We start from the raw sequence: 25,761 nt of genomic DNA, 5'->3' as shown, positions 1-25,761 counted from the left end.
GGGCTGAACTCCAGTGGGACCTCTTCAGAAAGCACATTTTCCAAGATTCTCCCAAGGAAAATGATTGATTTATTAATAACATCATTTTAGTGCAGCACCAAGTGCTTCAGGGAAGAGAGTTTGATCCATTCATTCACAAATCCTCCCGTAAACAGCACACAGCATTCTCCTGAATCACAGGGCCCTTCAGAGTGCAGAGAAATAGGACTAAATCAATCAGCTCTGTGTGTTTTAGATGCTCTGTGTCATGCAGGAGACCCTGAGTGGTTCCCCAAGGCACACAGGGCTGCTGGCAATGTTCTCCTGAGGAGCAGCCGCTGATTTTGCAGTGACTGTGACACACAGCAAGAGCAGAGGGTTGTGGCAACCACCAGGGTGAGCCCATGGCAATCCAGGGAATGAGTTCTGCTACCCTGTTCCAGCAGCAGCAGCCAGGGGACACCAGGACCCCCAGCTGGAACCCACTGGAGGCAGATTAAAATGATGCACATTAAAACCATCTCAGGCTGCAGAGCTGGTGGCTCTGAGAGCTTGAGTCAAACCTCCCTCACAGGTTTGGGATGCAGGAGGAGAGCAGTGGGGATGGATGTGCCAGCAGGGAGCAGGAGTGGTCCAGCATGTGAATGTGGCTGGGAAGGGTTTCATCATTCCCTGTACACAGAACACAAGCAGGGAATGGCACCTGCCATCCCTGAGATCAAAGAGGAGGAAAAAGGTGAGTTTGGGAAAATGTGTACTCCCAAAAACTTCTTTATATGGATGTGATGAGTGTGAGGCTGAGCTCCAAAGAGTGCTGGGGTCCCCAGGTGTGCTGATTTCAGGAGAGAATTTTAGCCGGGTAAACTATGAAATGGGAAAACGGGGAAACAGAGTAAACTATGATAGGAAATTTGGGACAAGGATTACAGCTTGTTCAGCAGAGAAGGGACAGTAAGTTCTGGATGCACATTGCACTTCTGTGTCATCCTCCCAGACTTCCAGAGATTATTCTGGTCCCTGTGAGGTCTCTTGGACCCCCATTCCCACCCTGCTTAGGCTGGAAAAATGTCTACAGCAATTTTTGGTGCCTTATCTTAATACCAGCCGTTCCTCCAACTGGAAGCTGCACTTCTGGTTCCCAGCCTAAATATACTTATGACCTGTTTATCTTCGCTTGATTCAGGGCCATGATTTTGCAAAAAATATAACAGCCAGCCCACATAAGTACTTTAAAATGCTGTCTCATATCAGATGCTTAGACCAGATCCTGCAGTTCTTGCATGGAGAAAAATCCTTATGACCTTGGTGACTCTGCTCCTCAAATAGTATTGGAATAAGGATTTGCAGGCTTGTCCTGTTTCACACCAGCTCCTGATTCCAGCAGCCCCTGACTGTCCAGACACGTATCCAAACAACGCAGAGAATCCTTTAAGGTAGAGCAGAAACTCCAGGAGCAAAATGAGTGTGAGTTGAGTATTGGTGATTCAGAGTAACATTTCAGATCTGTGCAATGATGTTGTTGTAGATGCAGAACTGCCTGACTTTGTCCAGGATTTTGTGGTGGTTCAGGTTGGAAAAGGCTTCAACCAGGGCTTGAAGCTGCTGTGAGCAGCAGGCAGCAGAGTCCAGCCTTTCTCCAAACAGCATCCCTGTGTGTGAAGGAGAGAACATCCCTGAGCTTGGGCTTCCTTCATTCCCCACTCAGGGATTCCCTCGTTGCAGAAGACAGGGAGAGGAGGTTGTTCAGGGTTGCACCCAGCCTCTGCCTTTTGTGGGAGGGATGCTGATGTGCCACTTGTCTCAGAATCTCTGAAACACAGCGCTGTGCTCGCTGCACTCAAACACTGCGAGTTGTCAGACACAGATAAAAGCTCCCCAACATTAACAGCAGCAACACTGCAACCGCTAAATTCAGCTTTGAAGTTTGCAACCCACTAAGGCATGGAGGCTGCTCCTCTCTGCGCTGACTCAGTGGGACCATTTACATCCCACAGCTATTTTTACAGGCAAAGAATGAGAAAAAAGCCACACATTTATTTTTCAAAATCCAGTCTTGGGTTCTAAAGAATTGTTTGCAGCAAGCCTAGATAGGTTTCCATGCCTATTCATCCCCTGGCTTATTTGATGAGCTTGCCAGCAGGAAGGATTTTAATTCCTTTTTATCCCAAACTATTTTTTCCACAGCTGTGATATGAAATGGTTCTGCCAAATAATTTAGGCTCAAAATCTGACCTATATTGAATAGTATAAGATGCTGAGCATGTTTTTGGGATTTTAAGGGCAGAGTCTGTATTTCACTGTAGGATTTTTAATGGAAGCCTACAAGAAAACATTGTCTTACATCTCCTATCTTAATCCTATTATTATTATTATTATTATTATTATTATTATTATTATTATTATTATTACATGCTACTAATACTGTAAGACGTGTTGATGGTCCACTTGCAACAGCATACAAAAAAGGATCTTATGAAACAGCCATAAGAAAAGACACAGAACCTGTTTGTGTTTTATAGGACAGTTTCAAAACCTATCATCTTTTACTCAGTGCCCATATTTCAGGCCGTATCATCAGACATCAGTTTGATTGTTGGTGTAGACTGCAAGTGATATTAAGAGTTGCCACGTGGCTTCTTTAAATCTATTTGGCAAAAGCATTCACCACTCCAAGGGTCCAGCGTTGCAAATACAGAAATTGCGATTTTCAATGGTAAACATCTCAAATGGCAGATTTGGTCTGTACTTTAAAATATGTTCTGTGTGGGCAAAATCCTGCCTGGGAGCACAAGCTGCTTCAGGGCATGAGAGGTGGGAAGCTTGGGAAGGCTTCATTTCGGTTTCAGAGGAACACAGAGGCCACCAGCACCCACACACTGCTGTTCTCAGCTCCGAAGGCTCCATCACGCCCAGCACAGCTCCTAAACCTCCCCTTCCAGTGGCATGGACATTGTCAGTGCATATCAACGTCCTCCGAGGAAAGGAAAGGGCAGAGCATCATCCCGGGATGTGACAGACTGGGGTTGAAGTGCCTGAGGGGAATGTTTATCCCGTGCAGTATAAACACACCAGTCCGGGAAGCAACGTATTGCGCAGACAGATGCCTCGAGTCACTTTGTGGAGATAAATACTGAGTTTGTGTGCTCCCAGCCCCGGGTCTGCCTTGCCCATATACGGCCCAGGATCAGCCCTGCCTTGGCTTTGCTTCAGGAGCCGCCAGCGTGCGGATCCATCCCTGGGCGCGGCTCCGGGTGAGTCTCGGGCGGAGCGCGGGGTCTGAGCCCGGGACCGGCGGGTCGGAGTCCGTTCCAGCCCCGCCATCCTGAGCCTCGGCTCCGAGCCCGCTGGAATGGAGCAAGAGCATCTCCATCCGCTTTACAGCAGCGCTCGGACGTGCTCAGCGCCCGCGATGGGTTTAGCAGATGTGACCCCTGCCTCCAGGAAAGCCGGGACCTCTTGGGAATAGGGGGCCACCAGCGCTACTGATGGTTTGGGTGGGGACACCAGGGGAGGAGAAGTTTTTTGAAAGTAACACAAAGGGACACGGTGGGTGGTCGTGCGGGGACGCGGGGGCACGGTCGGCTGGCGGCTGCGGCAGGGAGGGAGCGGAGGGAGAGGGCAGAGGCCGGGCAGGGTCGGGGGTGCCGCGGCCGCTCCGTCCCCGCGGGGCTCCGGGCGCTGCCCCCGCCGGCGGCGCCAGCACCGGCGGGCTGGGGGCGGGGCCTGCCGCGGGGAGCCAATGGCCGCGGGGAAACCGCCGGGCTCATTTGCATTCGGGCGCGACGCGGCCAATGGGCGCGCGAGGCGCCGGCCGCGCTGCGTTCCAGGCGCCCCGCCCGGGCGGCCGCGGCTCATTCGGAGAATGGCTGCGGCCACGGCGTGCGGCTCCCCGCCTCCCCGCCCGCCCCGCGAGCAGCCGCCGCCGCGCAAGCGGGGCGACTCCCGGCGGCGGCAGGCCGCCCTCTTCTTCCTCAACAACATCTCCCTGGACGGGCGGCCGCCCTGCCCGCCCGCCGAGAAGCCGCCGCTGCCCGCCGGCCCGGGCGACGGGGAAGAGGCGGCGGCGGAGCCGGCCGGAGCCCCCCCGCGCCTGCTGCCCCCGCCGCCCGTATGCCAGCCGCCGCCCGCCCTGCTCCTGCCCGGCGTGCCCGCGCTCGCCGCCGCCGGAGCCAAGGGGGATGCGGACCCCGCCCGCGGGGGCATCTTCCTGCCGCAGCTGCTGCTGGGCGGCCCGCTGTGCCCGCCGCCCCCGGCGCCGCCCGCCCTGCCGGGGATGCTGGCGGCGCCCAAGCCGGGCGCCCCGGGGCTGCTGAGCCCCACGCAGAGCGCGGCGGGCGGCGGCTTCGCTCTGGAGGCGCAGCGGCAGAGGTGAGTGAGGGGCCGGGGCTCGCCGGGCCAGCCCACACGCCCGCCCCCGCCGCGCTGACCCCGCGGGCCGTGGGAAGCGCCGGGACCCCCCGCGGGCCTGGGAAGAGCCGGACTTTCCCAGGGCCCTGGGCCGGCCGGGGCTCCGGGAGGGGGAGCGGGGCATGGGAAACGGGCGCCCCCGGGGACAGCGAACGCGGGAGGCGGCGCCGGCCCCGCGGTGGCCCCGGCAGGCAGCACCTGCCCCGGCGGCCCGGCCCGAGGTGCGCGGGATCCGGCCGGGGAGCGCTGCCCGGCCCGCGCTGCCGCCGCCTCGGCAACGCCGCTCGGGCCCGGGGACGCCGAGGATGCCCCGGCCGGGGACGCGGCGGATGGTGAGGGGGATCTGCGCAGGGGATCCCTCGCTGAGGCTCTGTCTGCAGGTTTGCGGTACCCTGAACCCTCCTTCTGCTTTTCCCCAGCCCGGTTTCTGCGTTTCTCTGTTTCCAGATGAAGCTGTCAGGGTCACTGTTAGGCAGAGCGCTTCCTGCACTGCTGGTGTCGTGCCTTCTCCTGTTCTTGTGCTGCTTGTCTCTGCAACTGTGTGTTAATGAATGCTTGTGCACAGGGAACTTGTCAGCCTCGGGGGAGGATGCTCTGGCCTTCAGAGCAGGATTACCATTGCAATTCCAAGGGACTTCTGTCAGGCTGAAAGTGTTGCTTTTCTAATCGACTGGAAGGCAGGCTCTTGCTCAGATCTTGGGGATTTGAGCTCTGAAAGAACTCTTTTCAGGCCGTTTCTTGCATAAACAGCTCTGTAAAGTGAGCTGGCCCTCTGAGCCTGCAGATAGGCAGCAGTATCAAAGGCTTTAAGTCTCTGTGGTCTTTACAGTGGCTTCGAGAGCTTTGTCAGTGAGCTGAAATAGAGATGTTGAAATAGAGCTTTAAAGCCAGAGAGTTTGCTAATGCAGTTGATGGGTATCCCCTTTCGGTGTGCATCTCACGGTGGAGATGTCCTGTAAGACGTGAGATGTCCTGTGTATCCCCAGCTTGGGGGTTCACGTGAATTTGAGGAGAAGTAGCTGTTTGTCAGTAATGTGGGGTGTCCTCATGTGTCATCCCTCCTGGGGTGTTTTCCTCTTGAAACGTTATTTTCACTTATTGCTTTTCTTGTCGTGGAAGAGACCTTTCCCTCCGTGTTTGTTGGAGAAATTGAAGCTGTGGCTCCAGCTGGGTGCCCTGTATTCTGTAGCTGTGTGCCGCTTGTTGAGCAGGAAAGCCTGGAGGGTGAGGTGCTGCTGTGGAACAGCTCCTACCCAGCACTGCTGGTCCATAAAAGCCAGCACAGGAGGTGCTGTGTGGTTTCATTTCATTGCTTTTGTATTGTAGGCAAAGCTCTTGAGGGCAGGTTTTGCATCAGGAGTTTCAAAGCACAGTTCCCTTTGTGGATGTGGCTTTCTCTGTGCCTGTGCGTGCAGAGTTCTGGAGAGATGATCCTTCCCCTTCCCATGCCAAGTCAGTAGCACACTAAGAAAATATTCCTGGGATCTTCTCACTTGATGTCCTTCCTGCCTCTTTCTTTGGCACCAGGTTTGAACTGTTCCACTACGGTAATTCTAATCAATCTGGCTGGAAAGAATGATGAATCAGAAATAAAAGGTAGAGAGAAGTGCAAGAGGCAGCCAAGGGAATCAAAAGGCTTCTGTCTGAGTAATGACAAAATAAACCATGGAAGATCTGGCTGGAAGGGAATATTGTATTGATCACTTTGCTTACTACTTCTGAGGGTGTAGAGTGAGAGTTCATCTGGTTTTCATCTTGAAAGAAAAAGAGCATCTGCTGAAACCATCAGACAGGAGATTCACATCTTCACATGAACACAAGCATCTCCTGACAAAAGGACAGTTTTGTGCTGCCTGTGGAGATGTGTTAGAGCCAGTGTACCTCACCCCTGTCACACTGGGCACAGCAGTGGGTGAAATGGACCGTCCCTCTGTAATGACAATTTCACTGTCAATTTACAGAATGACTGACTTACCACTTTATTTTTCACTGGACAGTTTCATGCTTTGATCTGTGACAGAATATCTCCCATCCCCACTGAGCAGAGGCATCTCTTCATGTTGGAAATACACGAGGAATAATTCAGGGAATCACAGGAGGAATGTCCTTCAGGACAGTGGTGCTTTTACTCCGTCCCCTTCTGTGTTGGGTGAGCTGTTTGCAAACTAAGATTCCAAAGTCAGCAATTACAAAATGGATCATCTTTTATCAGGACTTGGGAATCTGAGAATTGTTTTGCCATACAGTGATGTTGCCATTCTAGATCATTAACTGCATCATGCAGAGGTACGGGCCAGTGAAGTTGGTGGAGGGAAGGGGAAGTGGAATCTGCTCTGCCATCCTGGACTTTTCATCCTTGGTGCCCACTTCAGGCAGATGTTCTCTTCAGAGTGCTTTTTGAGGCACTGTCAAGAGCTGCTTTGAACTTTCCGCAGGTGCAGGAGGATCGCTGGCTGCAGGGTTCCCAGACTCACTCTGCCTGTGTTCAGTGACCAGTCTTGTGCCGTGTCTGGGAATTTCATCCTGCTGGGGCTTGCCCTGATCCATGGAGATCTCTATCTCCTATCAGCATCTCTATCTACTGACAGTATCATTGGGCAGAGTTTTATTACAAAACTTGACCTTGTTTGACTTGACTGAGAGGTTGCAAGAAGCTGATGAGAGCGGCCAGCGTGGCTCAGGGCAGGGTGTGACAGCTCTGCTCGAGTTGGGGGGTGGTTATTTGTAACAGGCAGGATCTGCACCACAGATCTGCTCACCTGATGTAACCTGGAGCTGCTCCACAGCTCTCGGGTCCTTTAGGATGGAAACTTAGAGGAGGCACCATTCAAACCTGGATGCTCAGTTTCGTTGTGCTGCTGGCTGAGCGTTACAGACTGAATGACTTTAACCTTCCACTTTGATTTTCCTAAGGAATCTTCTGTTTACAGGATCTTAAATTACAATGCTGTGTTACACCAGCTTGCCTGATCTGCTTGCCATCCCTCTTCCCTTCTCCTTTTCCATCTTGCTCTGCTCTTTTGTTCTTTCAGAGAACGAGCCTCACAGAAAGCAGTGCAGGGAGCAGCAAACAGGGAACAAATCTGCATTCACAGATTTCTAATGAATTTCTGCAGCTGGGTCTGAAACTGGCAGAGCTTTCTGTAGAAACACAGATAGCAGAGAGCCCTGCAAATAGCCAGGTTGTGAAAGCATGAAAAATGGAAACAACAGCCCTGGATGTCAATGCTTGTTGTGCTTCTGAGGTTTCATTATAGCCTAATGTAAAAGCAGCTGGTTTTGCCATAATTTGCTGCGTTTTGCTGGGCCTAAGAATAAACACAGAGACTAAATTATTTGTGACTGATGCTTTAATGTTCTTGGAGTTCAGTGGTCAGGGAGCTGAACTGAGTGTTTGTGATAGCTCAGTCATTTCTGATTTATCAGCAAATTTAGGTCATTTTGAAAGTGGGAGTTTAAACAGTAGTTGATAACAGCAACACTCTGGACCTACTCTGCTTTTGAGTGTTAATTGGATGTCAGATTGCTGACATAGGTGTGATCAGATGAGTTCTGTGGGTGGAACAGCAAAAATGCTTCGTCAGGATTTTATACTTATGGTGGCTAATGTGTTGTTTTGTCCTACTGTCAGCTTACCAGCTGTTGTCACTTCAAGGAATATAAATATTTTTATAAAAACCCCTCTGCTAATAAACAGAAATTGTCGAGATGGATGAAATAAAAAGTCTCAGCTTAAATTTTGAACCTAATTTGGAACAAGCTGGGCACATGGTGCCTTTCAGGAAGCAGTGAGCTCTGTCAAAGATGACAAGCTTTGACCTTTCAGAGGTGAACAGCAGACTGGGATGTGCTGCTCAAGGCTCAAAATGAGCATATTCTAAGCCTGAACTTCATTTAAAAGTCAGCTGGAATGTTAAGGCTGCAGTCTCCTCCCCAGGTTGCTTCAGCAGATTTCTCTCATATTCTTGACTGCAGGTGAATTACATGTGTTCACTATTAAGTGTTTTATAGCTGCCTGTGGACATTCCCAGGCAGATAAATTAAGCAGAAGAAGTAAGTTGTATGCCTGGCAGGAAACCTGGAGATCAGAACATGCAAGTCCTTGTATCCTGTGCACTCCTGTGAGTGGGTCTGGGTCAGGCAATCCGAGACACTTCCAACACCAAGGTCATTTGACCTCTTCAGTTTAGACAGTCCAGAGGCTTTAAAGGATCTTTGCTCTCCAGGCAGGAGTAGTCTGTGCACAATTATCTGCACTTGCAGCTGATTTTACCTGTGGATGGATTCTGCAGCTTTTCAGAGTGATACAGGAGGCCTGGCAGTGGGTTTCAGGATGCTGCAGCTTTGGGGATTCCAGCTCAGAGCTCCTTTCTGCAGGAGGTGATGAGAGTGATCAGAATGATGTTTTGCTTCAAGTCAAGGACTCGTCAGCCAAGAATGAAAATGCTACCAAATTAAATATAAAAACCAGAATAACCTAATTTTGGGAATCCCATTCAGACCTCCAGTGAGCAAGTCCTGTAGGAGTGTTACAGTATAGTATATTAAAAGTAATTATTTAGTTATATACAGTACATTAGATATATAATATATTAAATAATGTGTTCTCCTGTTTTCCATCTGTCAGCCAGTTAAAGCTGTGAGGCTGTCAGGCTGAGCGAGCTTGAAGATATTTTTGAGCCTTCTTTTGAAGGTTCTGAAGGTGTCTGGCTCTGTAGTTGGAGTTTTAAAAATGCACAATGAAATTTAGGCTCTTTAATCAGCACAAGGTATTGCTGATAAAGCAGGTGACTGCAGGTGGAGGGTGCTCAGCTAAAGCCACTCAGTCAGCCCAGTTCTTCAGACTGAGCTCCAAACTCCTGACCTTTGGTTTACAGCTGTGTATTTAACCTACTGTAACTGGAATTCACCTGGAATTACTGTAACCTACTCTAAGAGGAATTTAGCTATTTCCTTAAAAGGTGTTAAAGGAAGAACCTTCAGCTGGCCCTCTGTTTCACAGCACATTCCAAGCCCTTAAAGCTTGCTGCCATCTGACCCCATTGCTGAGGCTGTGATCCTGGAGCTCTTCTCCAGGGAATGCTCCTCTTGTGCCAGCTCCTGCTCAGGTGGAGGTACCCAGGTGCAGACTGGGCACCTGGTTCATTCTGGAGTCCCCACAGCATGGGCTGAACTGCTGCTGGTCAGGGCTGCTTGCTCAACAGCAAGGACAGATTTGCACTTGCTCTGTTGTGGTTTTATGCAGTTTAAGCATAAAATTTTGCCCTAGTAAAGCTGCAACCTCTTGACTGTGCATTGAAGGGGATGGCTGATGAAATGGGAAAAACCAGGTGCCCATAAAAGCACTGTGGCACCTCTCTAAACTTTATTTATTTATTTGATTTGGTTTCCTCCAGTCACCAGTTTTAATTTTCTCCTTCCCACTTAAGAGCTTTTCTCTTTCTCTTTTTTTTTTTTTTTTCTTCTTCCTTTTTTTTCAGCTTGAGAGTTTATTGTGCTGAGGGCTTTTATTTAGCAAGGCACATGATGAAATGACAGCATCATCTCTCAGTGAAGTGCATGAATATTTCTAGCATAATGCCCAGAGTGTCATCAAGGACACTCTCTGCATTTCACGTGCCTGTTTTGGTCAGCAGTTCAGTGCTGAGTAAGCAGAGCACAAAGCACAGGGGGCAGCCAGGTTGGTAAGCTACAAACACCTCCAGAAACTGGGAGAAATTTGGAGAAATTTCTCCAAATTTCTGGTGGTGAATGCTTTGTGAGAGCAGCAGGGATTTTAGGAGTGAGCTTTAGGAGAGGGCCGTGGGCACAGCAAACTTCACATCTGGTTTGGTGGTTCTGTTGCAACAGCTGGGCTTTCACAATACTTACTGGGAGGCATTATTTTCTCCTTGCATTGTCTAAACACTCTGAGCACCAAAACAATATGATTTATGAAACTCAATGAATATAAAGCTCATTCTCTATTAGGTCTTAATCATATGTGGTTGTGAATCAGCAGTGAAGCAGCAGCTGCTCTGAAGATTATCTAATTTCTTTCCTTGTTAGTATTTAAAACTCTCCAGGCTTAGTGAGCTTCCCACTTACTCGGCCTCCACCTTCATTCAAATTATCCTTCATTTCTGTTCATTCTCATCTGTTCCACAGGCTGTGTGACACATTCTTCCCTTTACTGGTGGAGGAGTGCAGGATTTTCTCCTGGCTGTTTGGGACCAGCAGGAAAGCCCCCGGTGCCCTTTCAATTTTGCAGGCAAACCTTGAGTAGGAGCACAAAGCTGAAGGAATTAGGCCTCCTCCTTCATCCTGGGCTCTCACAGAGGGACCTGCTCTGTAGCCTAAAAGTATTTTTCATACTCATGTGGCTGATTTCAGTTTACCCTTTTAAATGAAGATTAAAATGAATAAGTTAAACTGGCCCTGCTGTGAGACTTGTATTAATTCTCTGGCAAGCTGGTACTTAAATGTCAGAAAGCTCTTGGGACAGGCCTGCACTCCAAATGCATGATTGTGGTGCCATAAAACAGCAAGAGCTGGCTTTGTGAGGAAGGAGCACTGAGCTGTACACTTACTGTTGGTGATGCAAAGTCTCTTTCTTCTCTGCCTCTCAAGGAGCATCTGAGCTGCAGCCATCCAGCCATGAAAATGGCCTGCTCAGTGCTGGGCTCTTCATGACACACATCCTTTGTGAAGCCATTTGTTTTACCAAAGACATGGTTTTGATGTGATTCAGTGTAAATGCAGTCTGGGCTTCTTTTGGCTTTAATTACTGAGAACTTGTTGCTCCCAGTGAGCTGTGCTCAATCTGCTTTTGAGCAGGAAACTCATTAGTGTGAGTGCTGAGGGTGGTGAGGCACAGGGCACTGATAGCAGAACAGGGATGCTCCCACTCACACACTCTGAGATCTCTGCATGTCTCCTGGGCTGCAGGAGAAATGGAAACTGCTAAAGTGTAAGCTTAAATACAAGGAGTAGCTTTCTTAATCCCCCAGTGCCTGGATTTTACTTAGTGAAGCCTAAGCACAGTTCATATCTGTTTGTTGTCTTGCCTTAAGGAATGAAAACAATACAGCTTTAAAATATGTCTTGGAAAAACAAAGCTGACAGGTATGGCTTCCTGTTGTAAACAGGATTTGGGATCTGGATTTCTTGTGCAAATTACCTTTGACAGTTGTTTTTAAGCTAGTGCTTCCAAGAACCAATAAATGATTTTTTTGTCCTTGTTATATTAATAACTCAACCTCTTGACAAATGTGGTCATACTGAGGCCTGTAAAGGACATTAGAAAGGGACATCATATTAAAATAAAATTCGAGTGAGAAATAGGAAACCGAATTCTATTAGGCACCAATTTTACACAGTAATTAAAAATCCTTGACCTCCCCCATCCCACTCATCTGCTGGCAGTGTGGATGGCCAAAGAGCAGCAGAGGGCATCAGCCCTGCTGCTAATTTTAGCCCCAGTGCCTGGGGTGTGTGCCTGTGTGTGCATGCAGCATCTGCAGGGCTATGGATGCAGCTCCAACAGAAACAAATCCACACTGCTGGGCCCCTTGGAGGAGGGGGAGCTTTGGCAGCACCTTGGAACAGTCCTGAAGCAGGGCTTGGTGATCCTGGAGGTGATGAGAACAAGCGGTCAGTGTAAGATGAACTTGGGGTGCTGTGCTGGTGGAAACATCTGAATGTTGGTTGAACTCTGGCTGTGTGGGGCCTCAGAGTGCAGCCCTGTCCCTGAGAGGGATGGGGGTTCATCAGCATGGGGGAGAAATACTGTGAGATTTTAGAAGCTTTTGGTTTCACCCTTCAGGAGGCCAGCTGGTCAATTCACCTGCTGTGGCAGAAATGCAGGAGCCCGAAGGGCAAAATGGAGAGGAGCTTCCAAGTGGCCAAATGGCAGCTGCACCACTGGCCACTGGCAGGCCCAGTACTGGGGGTTAAGGCCCAACTTTAAGGGATTAAAAGAAGATTGGTGAGTGCAGAGTGGGGCCATGGGTGCCCAAGGGAGTGCCTTAGAGGACTGTTAGTGGCCCAGCAGCAGGAGTGGATGAGGCTGATCTGTGCCCGAAGCCACATCTGACAGCACAAGGCCAGCATCCCTTGCATTCAGTACCTGCTAAAGAACTTGCACACTTCCAGCTGCAGGAACATCTTTGTCCTCCTGGGTGTCTGCAGGTAGCCCAGTGCAGGTGGGAGGAGGGGGAAAACTCTTGGCAAGCCAGCAGAAAGGTCAGTGTTCTCTAATCTGGAGCTGTGACTTAACAAGCTTTCTTCTTTCCATTCATAAGACAGGACGTGTAGGGATTACCATTGCTATACATAGATTGCTCTTAGCTGTGTGCTGTCCTGCTGGGAGCACTGCAGAGCTGTGTCACCCTCAGGGCTGGGGATCCCACTGCTGTTTATCCCATGCCCAGCCTCTGCAGGGTTTCAGTGGGACCCTGGCAGGACCAGAAGAGGACAGCTCTGAAGCTGGAAGCACTCAAACATTGGGTTTCCTCAGTGGGAGGAAGAATATGTGTGTTGGCTGGCTCCTGCTTCCCAGGGCAGGAGTCAAAATGTAGCTCTGAAGAAAATTTGTTGGGTATTTTGCTGAACACAAGGGGGTTTTGTGGGCTTTTTTTAAGTGCATGTTCAGCTGGTCAGGGATTTGGCAGCAGTGTTGGATTGTGTGAGCCCATGTGTGCACACGGAGATAAGGAGCCAAGGCGTAATCCAGAATTCCTCTGCTTGATAGCCCCTTATCTCTGGGCATGGGGCCTCTGTGTTTTTGCTCTTGATGGGTCCCCTCAGGTTCTGGCTCTGTAAACACAGTTGCTGTTTTTAATCACCCGGGAGTGTCCTGCTTTGGCTTTATTGGCTCCTGGAATAAAAAACTGGGAAGCACCCCAAAAAGAGCTCCTAGTCAGGGACATGCAAGCACCCAAACCCTCTATAGCTTGTCACAGCAGTGGCTGGTGCTGGCAAACAGGCATGTTTGGACTTTCTGTTGGAATTACAGCCAGCTCCATGGAACCCATGAACATTTTAATATTGGGTATTTCAATTGCAAATTGCCAGATCACACACGGGTAAGGCTGCATAGCATAACTCAGCATCTGTAGAGATGTTGGCATTCTTGGTATTTAGGTTGCTTTCAGCAACAAACACACTGTGTAAACCACTTAAAATCCTTTGAATTCCATGGAGCAAAGCAAGAAGTGTTATCCTGGGTGAAGCTGCTTAGCACAGCAGAGGTGACTTGACATTTTTTTGCCATCAAAGTTAGCAGTCACTGGAGTGACCCAGTGCAGCCTGTTGTGCAAGTGTGAGTTGGCTGCATGAGAAAAGCACTCAAACTAAAGCAAATACACGTGTGTGTGTGTGCATATTTATAAGTGCAGACTGCTCAAAGTGTCAAATTTTGCTGCATTCTCCAAGGATTGCACTAGTGACTCTCAGAACATGCTGAGGGTGCTGTGTTGCTGTGAAATGTTAGGTTGGGCCTCCAAACTGTTTCAGGTACTGTGGGTTGGTGACAATTCTTTCCATACACCCCGTTTTGGGATTTGAGGGAGAGTGTCTGGCTCAGCGTCAGGGATTCCTCCAAGGTGACAGCTCCGCTGAGGGCAGAAATTATTTACAAGTGTAGCTAAAAATGAAGTTTCCTGTTGGCAGAGTGGGGATGAGTCATTGTGGTTCTGAGTCAAGGGGAGGGATCTTCCCCTTGCTGCAGCAGGGTTTTACTTCCAGATCTGCTCTCTGTTCAGGTGTTTGGCACTCTTGTCTCTTTCCTGAGAAAACAAGGGGATATTGAGAAGGTGTGACAACCTCACTGAGTCTCCACCATGGAGTTAGGAGTTAGGATCTAGCCATGGCTGTCTCAGCCCATCCTGTTCCTCACAGCAAGCATCCTTTAACAGAACTATGTGCTTTTTTTGTGCCAGTGCCACTGGCATGAGCTGTGTTTTCCCTCCGTGTGCCATACACGGCGTCTCTCTGTCTCCATCCAGCCAGGTCTCCCCTGGGAGGGGAGGAAGGTTGTGGATGTTACAAACTGCTTTAGAGCCAGGAGGTTTGCAGTTACTTCCTCATTTCATGAAGGGTTTTTTTTAATTGAATTTTAGATGCTAGATTAGACTGGAGAGCTGTGTAAATGTGAAAGTGTTAAACGTTCCTGTGCTATTCTTGCTGAAAAGCAGAAAACCAGTAATAATTTTAAAACTGAAGTGCTGGTGGAGGGTGTTGAAGCTGTGCCAGGAAAGTTCTCCAGTTGCACCTTGATGGCTGTGGATTTGTAGGAGGCAGTCTCTAGCAATACTGAAGGTGTTAGTCCTGTGGGAGTGCTTGCCTCCCTTGTGTTTGCAGAAAGGGACACTAATTTTCCATCTTCCTACCTGTTTGAGTTCTGAGCTTTTCTTCCTTTTAAGAGTGCCTGAACAGTGCAGCTGAGAGTCTGCTCTGCTGCAGCTTGAGGTTTGATTTTTGGGGGTTTTTTTTTATTTTTGCCAGAAACTGGTCTTGTCAAACCAGAGTCCTGTAACTTTTGTCTTGTTGTGCTGTTTCTACATTGACTTCCATGGCAGCACTGCCCATTAGTTGAGTTCCTGTCTCACTTGGGAAGAAAACCTTGGGCTTGAGCACACATGGCTTGTGCTAAAAGTGTAGTATAATACATGCTCAAACAAAGGCAGAAAATACAGACTCTGATAGTTGTAGTGTCAGCTTTTTGCTGGTGGAGTGCATTGTTCCTATAGAAATTGCAGTCAGAGTTGCACAATTCATTTGTAAATCTCTATCAACAAAGACAGACTTTACTTGGACAATAGTAATGCATCTTACTTTGGCAAAGTCTGGTTTTTTTTGCTTGAATGTAATATCCTATTACTGTTACACTAACTCACGTGAGCCCTACTATTATTCTTGCATCTTCCATTCTGGGACTTCACATGGGTGCCAAATACTTTTTGCTTCCTCTAATAACCCTCTCTATTGTTTCTCAGAGAGATCTGTCAGTTTTATTGAGCTGCAGCCACAGACTGTCAGTCTGCTGACTCCTGGAGCTGGAGACAGCTGTTCTGAATGGAGAATGCACACAGATGTTTGGTCATCATACAGATGTACCTGTAGCTGAGCTTAAATTGATATAAAATGATTTATTCCCCTGCCTTGATGGGAGGATCTTTTTGTGACATTCTTGTCAGATCTTAAAGGAATATTTGGAAGCTTTTTAGGTGTTTAACTTATAGGTAGGTGATCTTCTGTGTGGCAGATAATGAATGGTCTTGTTGATGAAGTTGGTAAAAATAAGTATTCAAGGGTCCTAGAGGGGGAGACAAGTTCTTGGCCTTTTAAGAAACTTTAAACTCTTAATTAAGCACTCTTGCAACAAAACAAAAATCCAGAAAGCCTGCCATGCATCCTAAGAGCTCGTAGATCTGTTGCAGTTCATAAACTCGGAGGCCATGAACTAATGCTGTTCACTCTTCGTGGTGTTGTGCATTTTGCAGAAGGCGTTTTATCTCCCAGCGCTGCTCTCTAGACTTTTTAGAAGACATAGTGGAGTATGCCAGTGTCCGAAGGTACTTGTTTTCAAAAGCAGCATTAACCTCAGCTCGTTGCATGCCCTCCTCTCCTCCCTCCACCCTCTTCCACGCCAATATCTGAGGTCCTGCATGCTGGTGCTGCCATCTGATCATACAACTGGCATGAATTTTTCTCAGAACACTTAACAGATTTGGCTTTGTTTTGTTTTGTTTTTCTTTTTTGTCGTTGCAGAACCAAGCATATATCTGGGTCTCCAAGACACAAAAGCTTGAAGAAGATGCACTTCATCAAGAACATGAGGCAGTATGACACCAAGAACAGCAGGTAACGTGTGGAAATCGAGGTTCCCCCTGTACTTGTGTGCAGTAGGAAGCAGCCTCCAGTTCCATGCAGTGAGACATTTAACATCAGTGAGAATTAGGGGATGCCCCTGGGGCCTTGTTAGCTTTATCCAGACTTCTGTCAAAGGTGGTAGGTGCTCGTATCTGCTACATTTGCACTGATGATTCTGCCATCCTACTCTGAGGAGGTTAAATCATTCTCTCTTTTCTTCTCTCACTTTTCTTATTTCTCTCACTTTTCTTATCTCTGGCATAGAGAGGTCAGAGCTGAGAATGGAGAAGAAATGGAGAAGCCATTAAGGAGAATGGCTTGATTTAGGCAAATTCTTGGCTCTTGGTTGCTGAGCAGAAGAGAAAGGGAGGCTGCATTTATGTTTATTATTAATAGAAGTGTGAGGTTTCATCTAAATGTAAAATATTATCTACTTTTTTCACAAGGTTTATGTAAAAATTACATAGATATATATTTAAGGCCTGGGATCTCCTTTGAGTTGCTCCCAAGGTGATGGCAGGTCCTAAACACTGAGATTTGATAGAGAGCCCCAGGGACCTGCAGGGTCAATGTTAAACCCCTGCTCTTCTGCTGCTTTCTGAAAATGTTAAATCCATGGCAGTATCTATGACTTGCAGAGCAAGATAAGAAGAGCCTTGTGTTAATACCCCATAAAAAGTTGCTTTGTAACTTCTGGATCTTAATTCATACCCTGGTCTTTCCCCATCTGCTTACAGGATAGTGCTGATCTGTGCCAAACGAACCCTGTGCGTGGCATTTTCCATCCTACCTTACGGGGAGGGGCTACGCATCAGGTGAGTCTCCCCAGCTGCTCTGGGAAATGTCTGCTCTGCTGTTTCAAAAGATCTCCTGCAATGAGTCTGCTTGGTGTCTCCTGTTCTGGGGCAAGTGAGCCTATTCAACCTGCCATTCATGTGTAAGGACAAGAGTTTGCTGTCAGAGCAGGAAAACCAGACACTGCCACAGTGTCAAAGTGTTCGTTCCAACTCCAAGAGAAAAATACTGGAAAAGGCAGATTTTTCTTCCAGTGTTTATTCCCATTTTAAAGCACTCCAGTCCTGTGAAATCTCTGAAATCAACTTTGAACAGATAATGTGATTGGCTGCTGTGTAGGTTTTCTATACTCCTGAAGTGGTTAGAAATCAATTGTCTTTAGAGCCACAAACAGTGGTGTCAGCAAAAAAGCACAGGGAGTTTCAGGGAAGGGTGCTGTTGTCTTCAGTGGAAATTCTCAAGGTTTTATAGTGAATTTACACCTAAACAAGTTAAAGATGCTCTTCTGTTTCTCAGTTTTAAGCCATGAATGTCACTATTTGCAACCTAAGAAAAGCAGAAACAGTTTGGACTGATTCACACTGCTTTTAGTGTTTGGACTACATTTTTGTTTACAACTGTCAGTATGATCATTTATGAGAAACAAAACCCACAAACTGGATTTCCTTGCCTCTTTCTTCAGTCCCTTGTGAAGTTTAAGTCCATTCTGTGAAGGTCTGTTATCTACAAATATACCATACAAAACACTAATTCTGTTCTGGCAAAACAATTGTGTTGTCACTTCTGTCCTGTCGGTAACTTATGGACAAAGGAAACGGATGCTTAGTCGTGGGAATTGTATTGTATGCAAATACCTGCCATAAAAATAGTTGATGGGAAAATATTCTCCCACATAATAGAAAGGCAGCAAGGTCACTGGAGCTATTTCAGAGCAGTTCTGAGCGCTGTGCTGTTCTGCTTGCAAGCTGGCAAGGCAGTTCTTCACTTGAAAACTGGATTTCATGGAATATTGGTGACAAAGCCACGTGCTGCCATTGCTGGCACAGGGATCTGCAGCTTCATTCTGAACTTGAGCTTGTGTGCACAGGGGTTGCAGATTTGCTCTTGAAAGGCAGGTTTCTAATCCTGGAAAACAAGTAATGTAAATCAAGTTTGCTGTTACGTTTTTGAACATTAGAGGGTTGGGAATGGTGTGGTCTTGTGCAGAAAGATCATATTAAAAACAGTTTACCTTCAACAGGTAGATTGGTAGATTTGTGTTAAACTGAAATGAAATCTGATTCTTTGGTTAATGAACATCTCAACATTTTGAAAAGAGTAGTTAAAAACTAATGCTCTCTTGGAGGTGGCATGGAAGGGTTGGCTTGTTTCCACACAGGAGAACTCTGACCTGGTGCTGTTGGTTGGTGTTTACCATGGGAAGCTGGGCTTGCATTCTGTAATTGTGCTCTTTCTTACCTGCATTTAGTGATCTGAAAATGGAAGGACAGAAACAGCGACATCCTTCTGGAGGAGTTTCAGTATCTACTGAGATGGTGCTTGGACTGGAAGGAGTAGAGCTGGGTGCTGATGGCAAGGTAAGGACATTTATTTTTTCACCCCAGGACCATTTCATGCTGGGACAAATCAATTTGTGCAGTGCTTTGCTGTCCATTATGTGAGAGCTTTGGCTTTTCAGAGCACTGGAAGTTTTAGACCACTAGTTTGAAATTGTGGCTTGTGATAATGCTACCTCTGAAAAGGCTGCTGAAGCTTGTTATCACTTCTGCCTCCGTTTCTGGAGAATTGAGTTGGCTTTGCTATCTGAGGCAACATGTGAGTGAAGTTCTGATAGAAATATGGATGAAACTCATACTGCTTGAGTTAAATTTATAATGCCAGAATTTTACTTGTGATTCTCTCCTTTTCTTTGCCATCCTACCAAATCTTCTACAACTCTTCATTTTAAAGTTGTGAAAACAAGGCAAACCTCATCCAACTTTTCCCTTCCTCCTGTCTCACAGTTCCAAGCTCCCCACTCCCAAATCCAGACTCTAGGGGATTCTGATTTGGAAAATCCTAGGTGTCTGGGAATAATCTTTTCAGTAAATTTCCCCTCCATAACCACTACAACTCCCTCTTCTTTCAGGTTGTGTCCTATGCAAAATTCCTGTACCCGACCAACGCTCTGGTTGTGCGCAAAGCCGACGCCTACGGTGCTGTTCCCCCCTGTCGAGCCAGTGCTCCCCGCAGTCTTCCTGGGTCCAGATACAAACCTGTGACAGCAAAAACAATACCAGCAGGGGCAGACATTGGTAAGGACAGAGCCAGCTCTGTCATCACTGGTGCACGCAGCAGAAAAGGCAGAGATTTGTCTGAGATAACTGCAGGTTGTTGTAGGGATGCAGATGCTGCAGCTCGTTAGTGCAGCGCAGATTATGAGCCTTAGGACTGAGGCTTCCACAAACTCCTTACAGCCTCCATATATCTGGCCTAGTTCTGTTTATGCCATTCAGGAGGCACAAAGCTTTTCCTTGGGAATGTAAAGTTTTATATTTCTCACCAATAAACATCTGGTGTACATAGATCCAGGTGGTTCTCCTTGCCTTCTAGCACGGTAACAATGCATAAGTCAGAGTTTGTGCCAAGAATCCCTTCTCTTGTGTAAAAGAGCAAATCTGACAACAACTCTGCTATCCCTTAGACTACAGGCAAAATAATTCAGTCTTGGGTAATTGTGTTCTGGTATATTTGTAGATGCAAACTCAGTTTGCACTAAATCTAAAATGGTGTGTCAGGCATGATGTGTGTGTGGTGGAGAAAGAGTTTGTGTGGTTTATTTAATTGTTCTAATTTGTGACTGGTGCATTTATGAAATGCATGCATGTGCCTGTAGCTGCAGTTTGTACTGTGAGATCTGCCAACACTTAACATTTGCTATTTGAAAACTTTCTTAAGGAGGAAACAGGGAGTTTAAAGCTCTTTTTCTGGTGACCCAATGCACTTTCCTCATTCCCTCAGGAAGTGAAGCTGGAGAAGCTGCAGAGTATGATCCAAATCTTCTGGATGATCCTCAGTGGCCCTGTGGAAAACATAAACGTGTTCTCATCTTTGCCTCATACATGGTGAGTGACTGGCATACCTGAAAGAGGAGGGATTCCCTGACAGATCCTCCTGTAAAGAGCTTTTTTGAGGAAGAAAAATTCCTCTAGGAAGAAAAAGTGTTTTTGCTGGTAATTGATTAGGAAAACTACAAACAGTTGAGTTTGTACATTGAGCTTGTCAAAGGCCAACCTGACACCTGTCTTCATGTTGTCATTTACTTCTTGTAACCATTTGCTTACTATTTTTTTAAAGACTTTGTCTGTAGTTGGGATTCAACTTTGGGACATTTCAGAAATGTTAAATTGTGAATAATAAAACTCAAGTTTGCCTTTGCATTAGTGTTTTTGGAAGAGTTGTTTGGCTGTCAGTCCCATTCACAAGACAAATGATACATTTTGCTTCTTGCATTTCAGACTACAGTCATAGAGTATGTGAAACCCTCAGACCTTAAAAAGGATATGAATGAAACCTTTAGAGAGAAGTTTCCTCATATCAAGTTGACACTGAGCAAAATTAGGAGGTAAGAAATAAGCCTTGAGTAACAAGGGCATCATCATCCACACTGTCTGAGGCTGCACTTGTATGCAGCAAATACTGAACCTATTAATAGCATATATGATTAAACACTAATCTCCTGTTGTCAGTTGAGCTGACTTGTAGGATGACAGCCCTGTACTGGAATCTTTAGGATGCTGAGAAAGGGTAACAGTTGGTTTTCAAAGTTCCACCTCAAGGGTTTTGTTTCACCAACTGTGGTGTACTAACACCAGGAGCCAATTAACAGTGGAGTAGCATTAGCTTTGAAACAAACCCTTGTAACCTGATTGCTTGGCTGCAGTGCAGTCCCACTCCAACTGGATTGGCTTTCTGGGCCCTCTGGCTATTTTTGCCTTTCAGTTACCAGACTTACTGATGACTACAGACTCTAACAAGGTTGTGGATAAAGAGTATTAGATCTGTGGAGACTTGGTAAAGAAAAGCTTTTTGTGGAGGCTACACAGCATTCCTCATCCTTGAGTAAATGCATCTGGTTGCTCCTCACCAATATGCACTGTTGCACCTTCAGAGAGCTGTAATCTTGCTGGTGTTACAGGGAGACTGATGCAATCAAAGCCTGTTGAAATAGGCAGCTAAAACGTGATTTTGCTGAGTCACCAGGGCCAGGTGTAGCTCAGCTCCAGGGGAAGGTTTGCTTGGGCAGTGTGTCCTGCCTGAGTCCTGCATGCTCCTCTTTGCAGCAGTTCAGAGCAGTGTGTTCCTGCAGGGATCATGCAGCTGCAGTGTGGATGGCAGCCCTGGGAGCACCCATCCACCTCCAAGCCTGCTGAATGCTGAGGTGAAGGGCTGGCTGTGTGGGGAGTGTGGAAAGCGGGCTGCCTTCCCCTCATACCTGGCTCTTACACAAGGTGTCCACCAGACAGGTCTCTGTGCAGCACTGCTGTCATCTGCAGGGCTCTGCTGTGGTTTTCTGTAGGTCAGAGGGGTTCACTCTTATCATCTGAATCACAAACCAGTTTGGGAACCCAGAAGAGATCCTACAGCAATAGCCTGTGTGTCAGTGAGGCAGCTAAGCTGTGGTGTTTATGGGCAGATGAGGAATTGTTCTACCACAGTGGATGTTGTCAGCCAGGTGAAATCAGTTTGTGCATCAGCACCAGCTAGGCTTTTCCACTCTAGGATAATACTTGTCATGGTTTTCCAAAGAGGAGTCTTGCCCATATGCTCCTCTGGGTTGCTGTGCTGCAGTATTTCTACAGCATTTAATAAAATCTGTCGTGTTTGGGGGGGTGTCTTTTCTCCTATTCCCAGTTTAAAGAGAGAGATGAGAAACCTGAGTGAGGAATGCAGTCTGGAGCCAGTGACTGTCTCCATGGCTTACGTTTACTTTGAGAAGCTCGTGCTCCAAGGCAAGCTCAACAAACAGAACCGCAAACTGTGCGCTGGTGCTTGTGTTCTGCTCGCAGCCAAGATCAGCAGTGACCTCAGGAAACACGAAGTGAAACACCTAATAGATGTAAGTGCTGTGAGCCTTGTTCCAGCTGCTCTCAGAACCTCCTCCCTAGCTCATAGGCAAAGATTAAATGCAAGGTTTTCAGTGGCACGTGCTTTTCAGTGGCACAGCTCTTTCAGTTTTATGTCTCATTTAGGACTCTTCCTTGCTTTGTTTTTTTTTTAATTCATTAAAACTATCTGCCTGGTGCAGGCTAGTGTCTTACTGATCCTCCAGTAAAGTTATTTTTGCACTAGTATATGTTTGCCAGAGAAGCAGTAACAGTTGTGTGGGTGTCACAGCTGAGCTGATAAGCTGGTTTGATTCTGAAAATACAGCTCAGGCTGTGCATCACAGACTTAATCTAACAATGCCTTGAAATCACCTGGATTAACTGATTCTTTCTCCCCTCCTTTGTTTTGTTTTGTTACCACCGTGACAGAAACTAGAAGAGAGATTCAGATTCAACAGAAGGGATCTCATTGGTTTTGAATTCACCGTCCTCGTGGCTTTGGAACTGGCTCTGTATCTCCCTGAAAACCAAGTTTTACCTCATTACAGACGGCTCACACAACAATCTTAACCAAAGCTCCCTCCCAGCCAGCATCCAGCTGTGCTGGGATCCCACCCCAGGATGCTGCCTGTGGAGCTGCCACTGGCTCAGCTCGTTGGGAAGGCTGCAGGGTGATGGGAACTGCCGAGGTCTGTGGACACAGATGCCAAATCTGGGGCATGGTACGAGAAGAGTTATTGAACTTGTGTTTTCTTTCGGACATTTAAAGCACAAATATTCACCAGTCAGCTGTCGTGGCTGCTTATTATTCCTTATTTATCTTCCTGGTTTTACTAAAACTGTTCTTCCCTATGAAGAATACTATGGTATGGGTTCTTTTTATTTTATTTTGTTTTAAGCCTTTATTGTATTCCTTGAAACTGAAGGAACATCACTTCCATTCCAGTGCACCATAAAGTTCAGATGTTTCTAAGAACCTTCTCACATTTTTACATTAATGAAATGCATACTTTATTTTTTTAAAGATGTGCCTAAAACTGGCTGGTCTGGTACCAGTGCTTTTTAAGTTAGTTCTGTTATTTAGTGGGGAATCCTGAATTTGTATAGCCATTTATTCTTTACCTGCATTGGCCTTGCATACAAGGAAAACAATTCCAGTATATCTGCACTAATAATATACAGGGCATCTATTCTATGATCTATAAGTAGCAACACTGAAATTACTCCATTTCAATTTATTTACTATAAATAACTTTAAAATATACATTTTGCTTTAGAAGGAAAATTGGTTTGAAAACCTGTCATGAAGTACCACACATTGAGTGAGGTTAGCTGGGAAGTGATTGCCGTCCTAATTCACTCTTGAGTGGAAGATGAGCACTTGACTAAGAGCAATTTGCTGTCAAATGTATAATTTAGGGGTTTTATTTGTTTCTCTGTTCTGTAGCCTGAAATAAGCACCTTTTTTTAGGATTGACTGTATTATAGATGGTCTTATCTGAGCAAATATGAAGCCAGTAGAGTTACTGCTGCCAACAGAGGCCAATGAAACAAAGCATGCTCGGTATTTAAAATGCTACATTTTTTACTCTCTGTTCTTCCAAGCGTTGCATCACTGTGATGGTCCTCATAAAACTGGCATTTCTTGCACATCTGAGCAGCCACTACTGGCTGGTGCCCAGCAGCTCTCTAGAGTTCAAAGAACTTCTCTGCCCGTTGGCTTATTCCTTCCTTTATTTTTACAGTATCCAGGTTGGGAATGAATTCTTGATTTCACATGGAACCTTCTGTGGTGTTGGCTCTTGGGTTTATTTTCTGAAGCAATATTATTGATACAAGTTACTGGGTCCCTTTGCAAGGAACAAAACTGATACTTGGTTATTCCAATGAGAAAGTTGTAATTTAAGTTTGACTCATAACTGCCAGACCTCGTGCTGAGGTCAGGGACTTGTTATCCAATATGTAAGTAATGTAAATTCCTGTTCCTTGTATTAAATATTGGTTGTAGCCAAAACCAAAGCTGAATCCTTGCTCTTCAGCTGTGTTTTGTCTGAAGCTAATTTGGCTTCATTAGAATTGCAGCAAACTTTACTGGAGCCCCTTTCTGTCTAAGTGGGGCCCAAAGTGTATTTTTCATATATAATAATTACAGTGACTATCAAACCTTTTGTAACTGTGTTCAGCTGTATGTAGCTTCAAAATATTTGTGTAAAATTTAATATGCTTGTGATTTCTCTAACACAGAAGGAATTTCCAGTCTCCAGAAGTAAGATGTAGCTAATAGCTTAGACAATAAGCTTGCCAGTTATCTTCCAAAAGGTTTAAAAAATTGCCTACTAGTTAAACTTTCTACTGAATATAACTGTCCTTGCATGCAGAAATAGTGATGTACTAAACATCTAGTGTGTAATGAGCCTCCAAATTAGAAAACAAGTGGTGCAGACAGCTGAGGTGCTCCACCACTTCCCAAGGCATTGTGGAGGGGCCAGAGGTACAACAGAGCAAAGAAATTTCTCAAAGAACAGCTTGATTAGTCTGAATGAAATCTGAACGTGTCTTACTCTGGGAACTTTTTTATTTAGTGTATAACGAGTTTTCTGTAACAAAATTAACTTTCTGAGGGAACAAAACGCACTTTGGTTTGCAACACTTTGCAGTCTGTATTCAGTGGAAGTTTGTCTAGTTCAAGTGGCCATTTGGGCTGAAATTACACTCCCAGAACCCGTGGGTTTGCGTCATAAAACCGGCAAGCTTTTGTTTTCTTCCAGGAGAACAAATTGGGATAAAGGAGCATTAAATTACAGAAAGCTGAATGTTGTCTGACAGTCATTCTAGCCCTTGGCTCGGGCACGCACTCGAGTTGGGAAGCCAAGGAGGACGCAGGGCAGGGAGGGCTGTGCCAGCTGTGTCTGGCAGAGCTGGGGCTTGGGGTGATGCTGCCCAGAGCCTGGGGCTTGTGCAGGAACCTGTGTGTGAGCAGGGACAGCAGGGACAGCCAGCCCTTCCACGGGGATCCTCCCGCAGCTCCGCCCGCCGGGTTCGCCCTTCCCAGAGCGCAGCTCGCCGCCCTGTGCTGGAATCTCTCTTTTTTCACCTAAAAGCTGCCACCATGTGGCAAAGGACTCTCAGTACCTTGTGTTCACAAACTCAGCGCGGGACCCAGAGCCAGACCTGCCGGTTCACGTTTGCACAGCCAAGCTCCTCCTGCTCTGAAGAGAAGCAGCTTTACACCGAGAGAGGCTCGGTGCTTTGTGAAGGTGCTGCTGCTGGGGTGGCTCAGCACGGAGAACTCTCTTGAGAAGAGCCTGTACATTTCCTGTAAACAAAACCCCTTCTAGTTTTGTCATATTCCATTATTTAAAAGTCTCAGTTGTAGCCTGTTTGTTTTATTTTGGGTTTTTTTTGTTTTTTTTCTTTTGTGAAATTAAGATGCTGTGAAATAAAACCTGGTTTTGGTACATGGTTTGTAACGAAATGTCTCATTTTGGAGTAACAGAATGGGTGGTGTTGGAAGGATGGGATCCCACCTGCCCCAGGTGAGGCAGGTCACCTGGGGCAGGTGACACAGGAATGTGTCCAGGTGGGTCTGAAATGTCCCCAGAGACAGAGACTGCCTGATGTCCCTGGGCAGCGGTTCAGT

The 25,761-nt window shown here is 46.7% G+C and overlaps 1 protein-coding gene across 2 annotated transcripts; it reads left to right on the top strand.

The window, feature by feature from the left end:
- The first annotated feature begins 3,841 nt into the window (after nt 1-3,841).
- On the top strand, nt 3,842-25,565 carry CABLES2 (Cdk5 and Abl enzyme substrate 2). 2 transcript variants are annotated; one of them, XM_058036511.1, is made up of 10 exons: nt 3,842-4,347; nt 15,870-15,941; nt 16,138-16,230; nt 16,977-17,054; nt 18,503-18,611; nt 19,163-19,328; nt 20,035-20,138; nt 20,532-20,638; nt 21,928-22,132; nt 22,551-25,565. In XM_058036511.1, exons 1-10 carry the CDS (start codon nt 3,842-3,844, stop codon nt 22,689-22,691), a joined length of 1,581 nt encoding a protein of 526 aa, XP_057892494.1. In that variant the 3' UTR covers nt 22,692-25,565. The 2 variants fall into 2 exon arrangements, with proteins under 2 accessions (XP_057892494.1, XP_057892495.1); XM_058036512.1 differs by lacking the exon at nt 15,870-15,941.
- Nucleotides 25,566-25,761: the final 196 nt, after the last annotated feature.

This window comes from Melospiza georgiana, chromosome 17 (genome assembly GCF_028018845.1).
Source record: "Melospiza georgiana isolate bMelGeo1 chromosome 17, bMelGeo1.pri, whole genome shotgun sequence".
Lineage (NCBI taxonomy): Eukaryota > Metazoa > Chordata > Aves > Passeriformes > Passerellidae > Melospiza > Melospiza georgiana.
Note: the sequence above shows the minus strand (reverse complement) of the source record. Positions and strands in the feature narration are given on the sequence as shown.

Bases quoted from the DNA above. Each gene is read 5' to 3' on its own strand.
- CABLES2 (XM_058036511.1), top strand. From the start codon at position 3,842: ATGGCTGCGGCCACGGCGTGCGGCTCCCCGCCTCCCCGCCCGCCCCGC. The intron at 18,612-19,162 runs GTAAGGACATTT...CTCTTCTTTCAG, and splicing joins AGCTGGGTGCTGATGGCAAG to GTTGTGTCCTATGCAAAATT. The intron at 20,139-20,531 runs GTGAGTGACTGG...CTTGCATTTCAG, and splicing joins TCATCTTTGCCTCATACATG to ACTACAGTCATAGAGTATGT.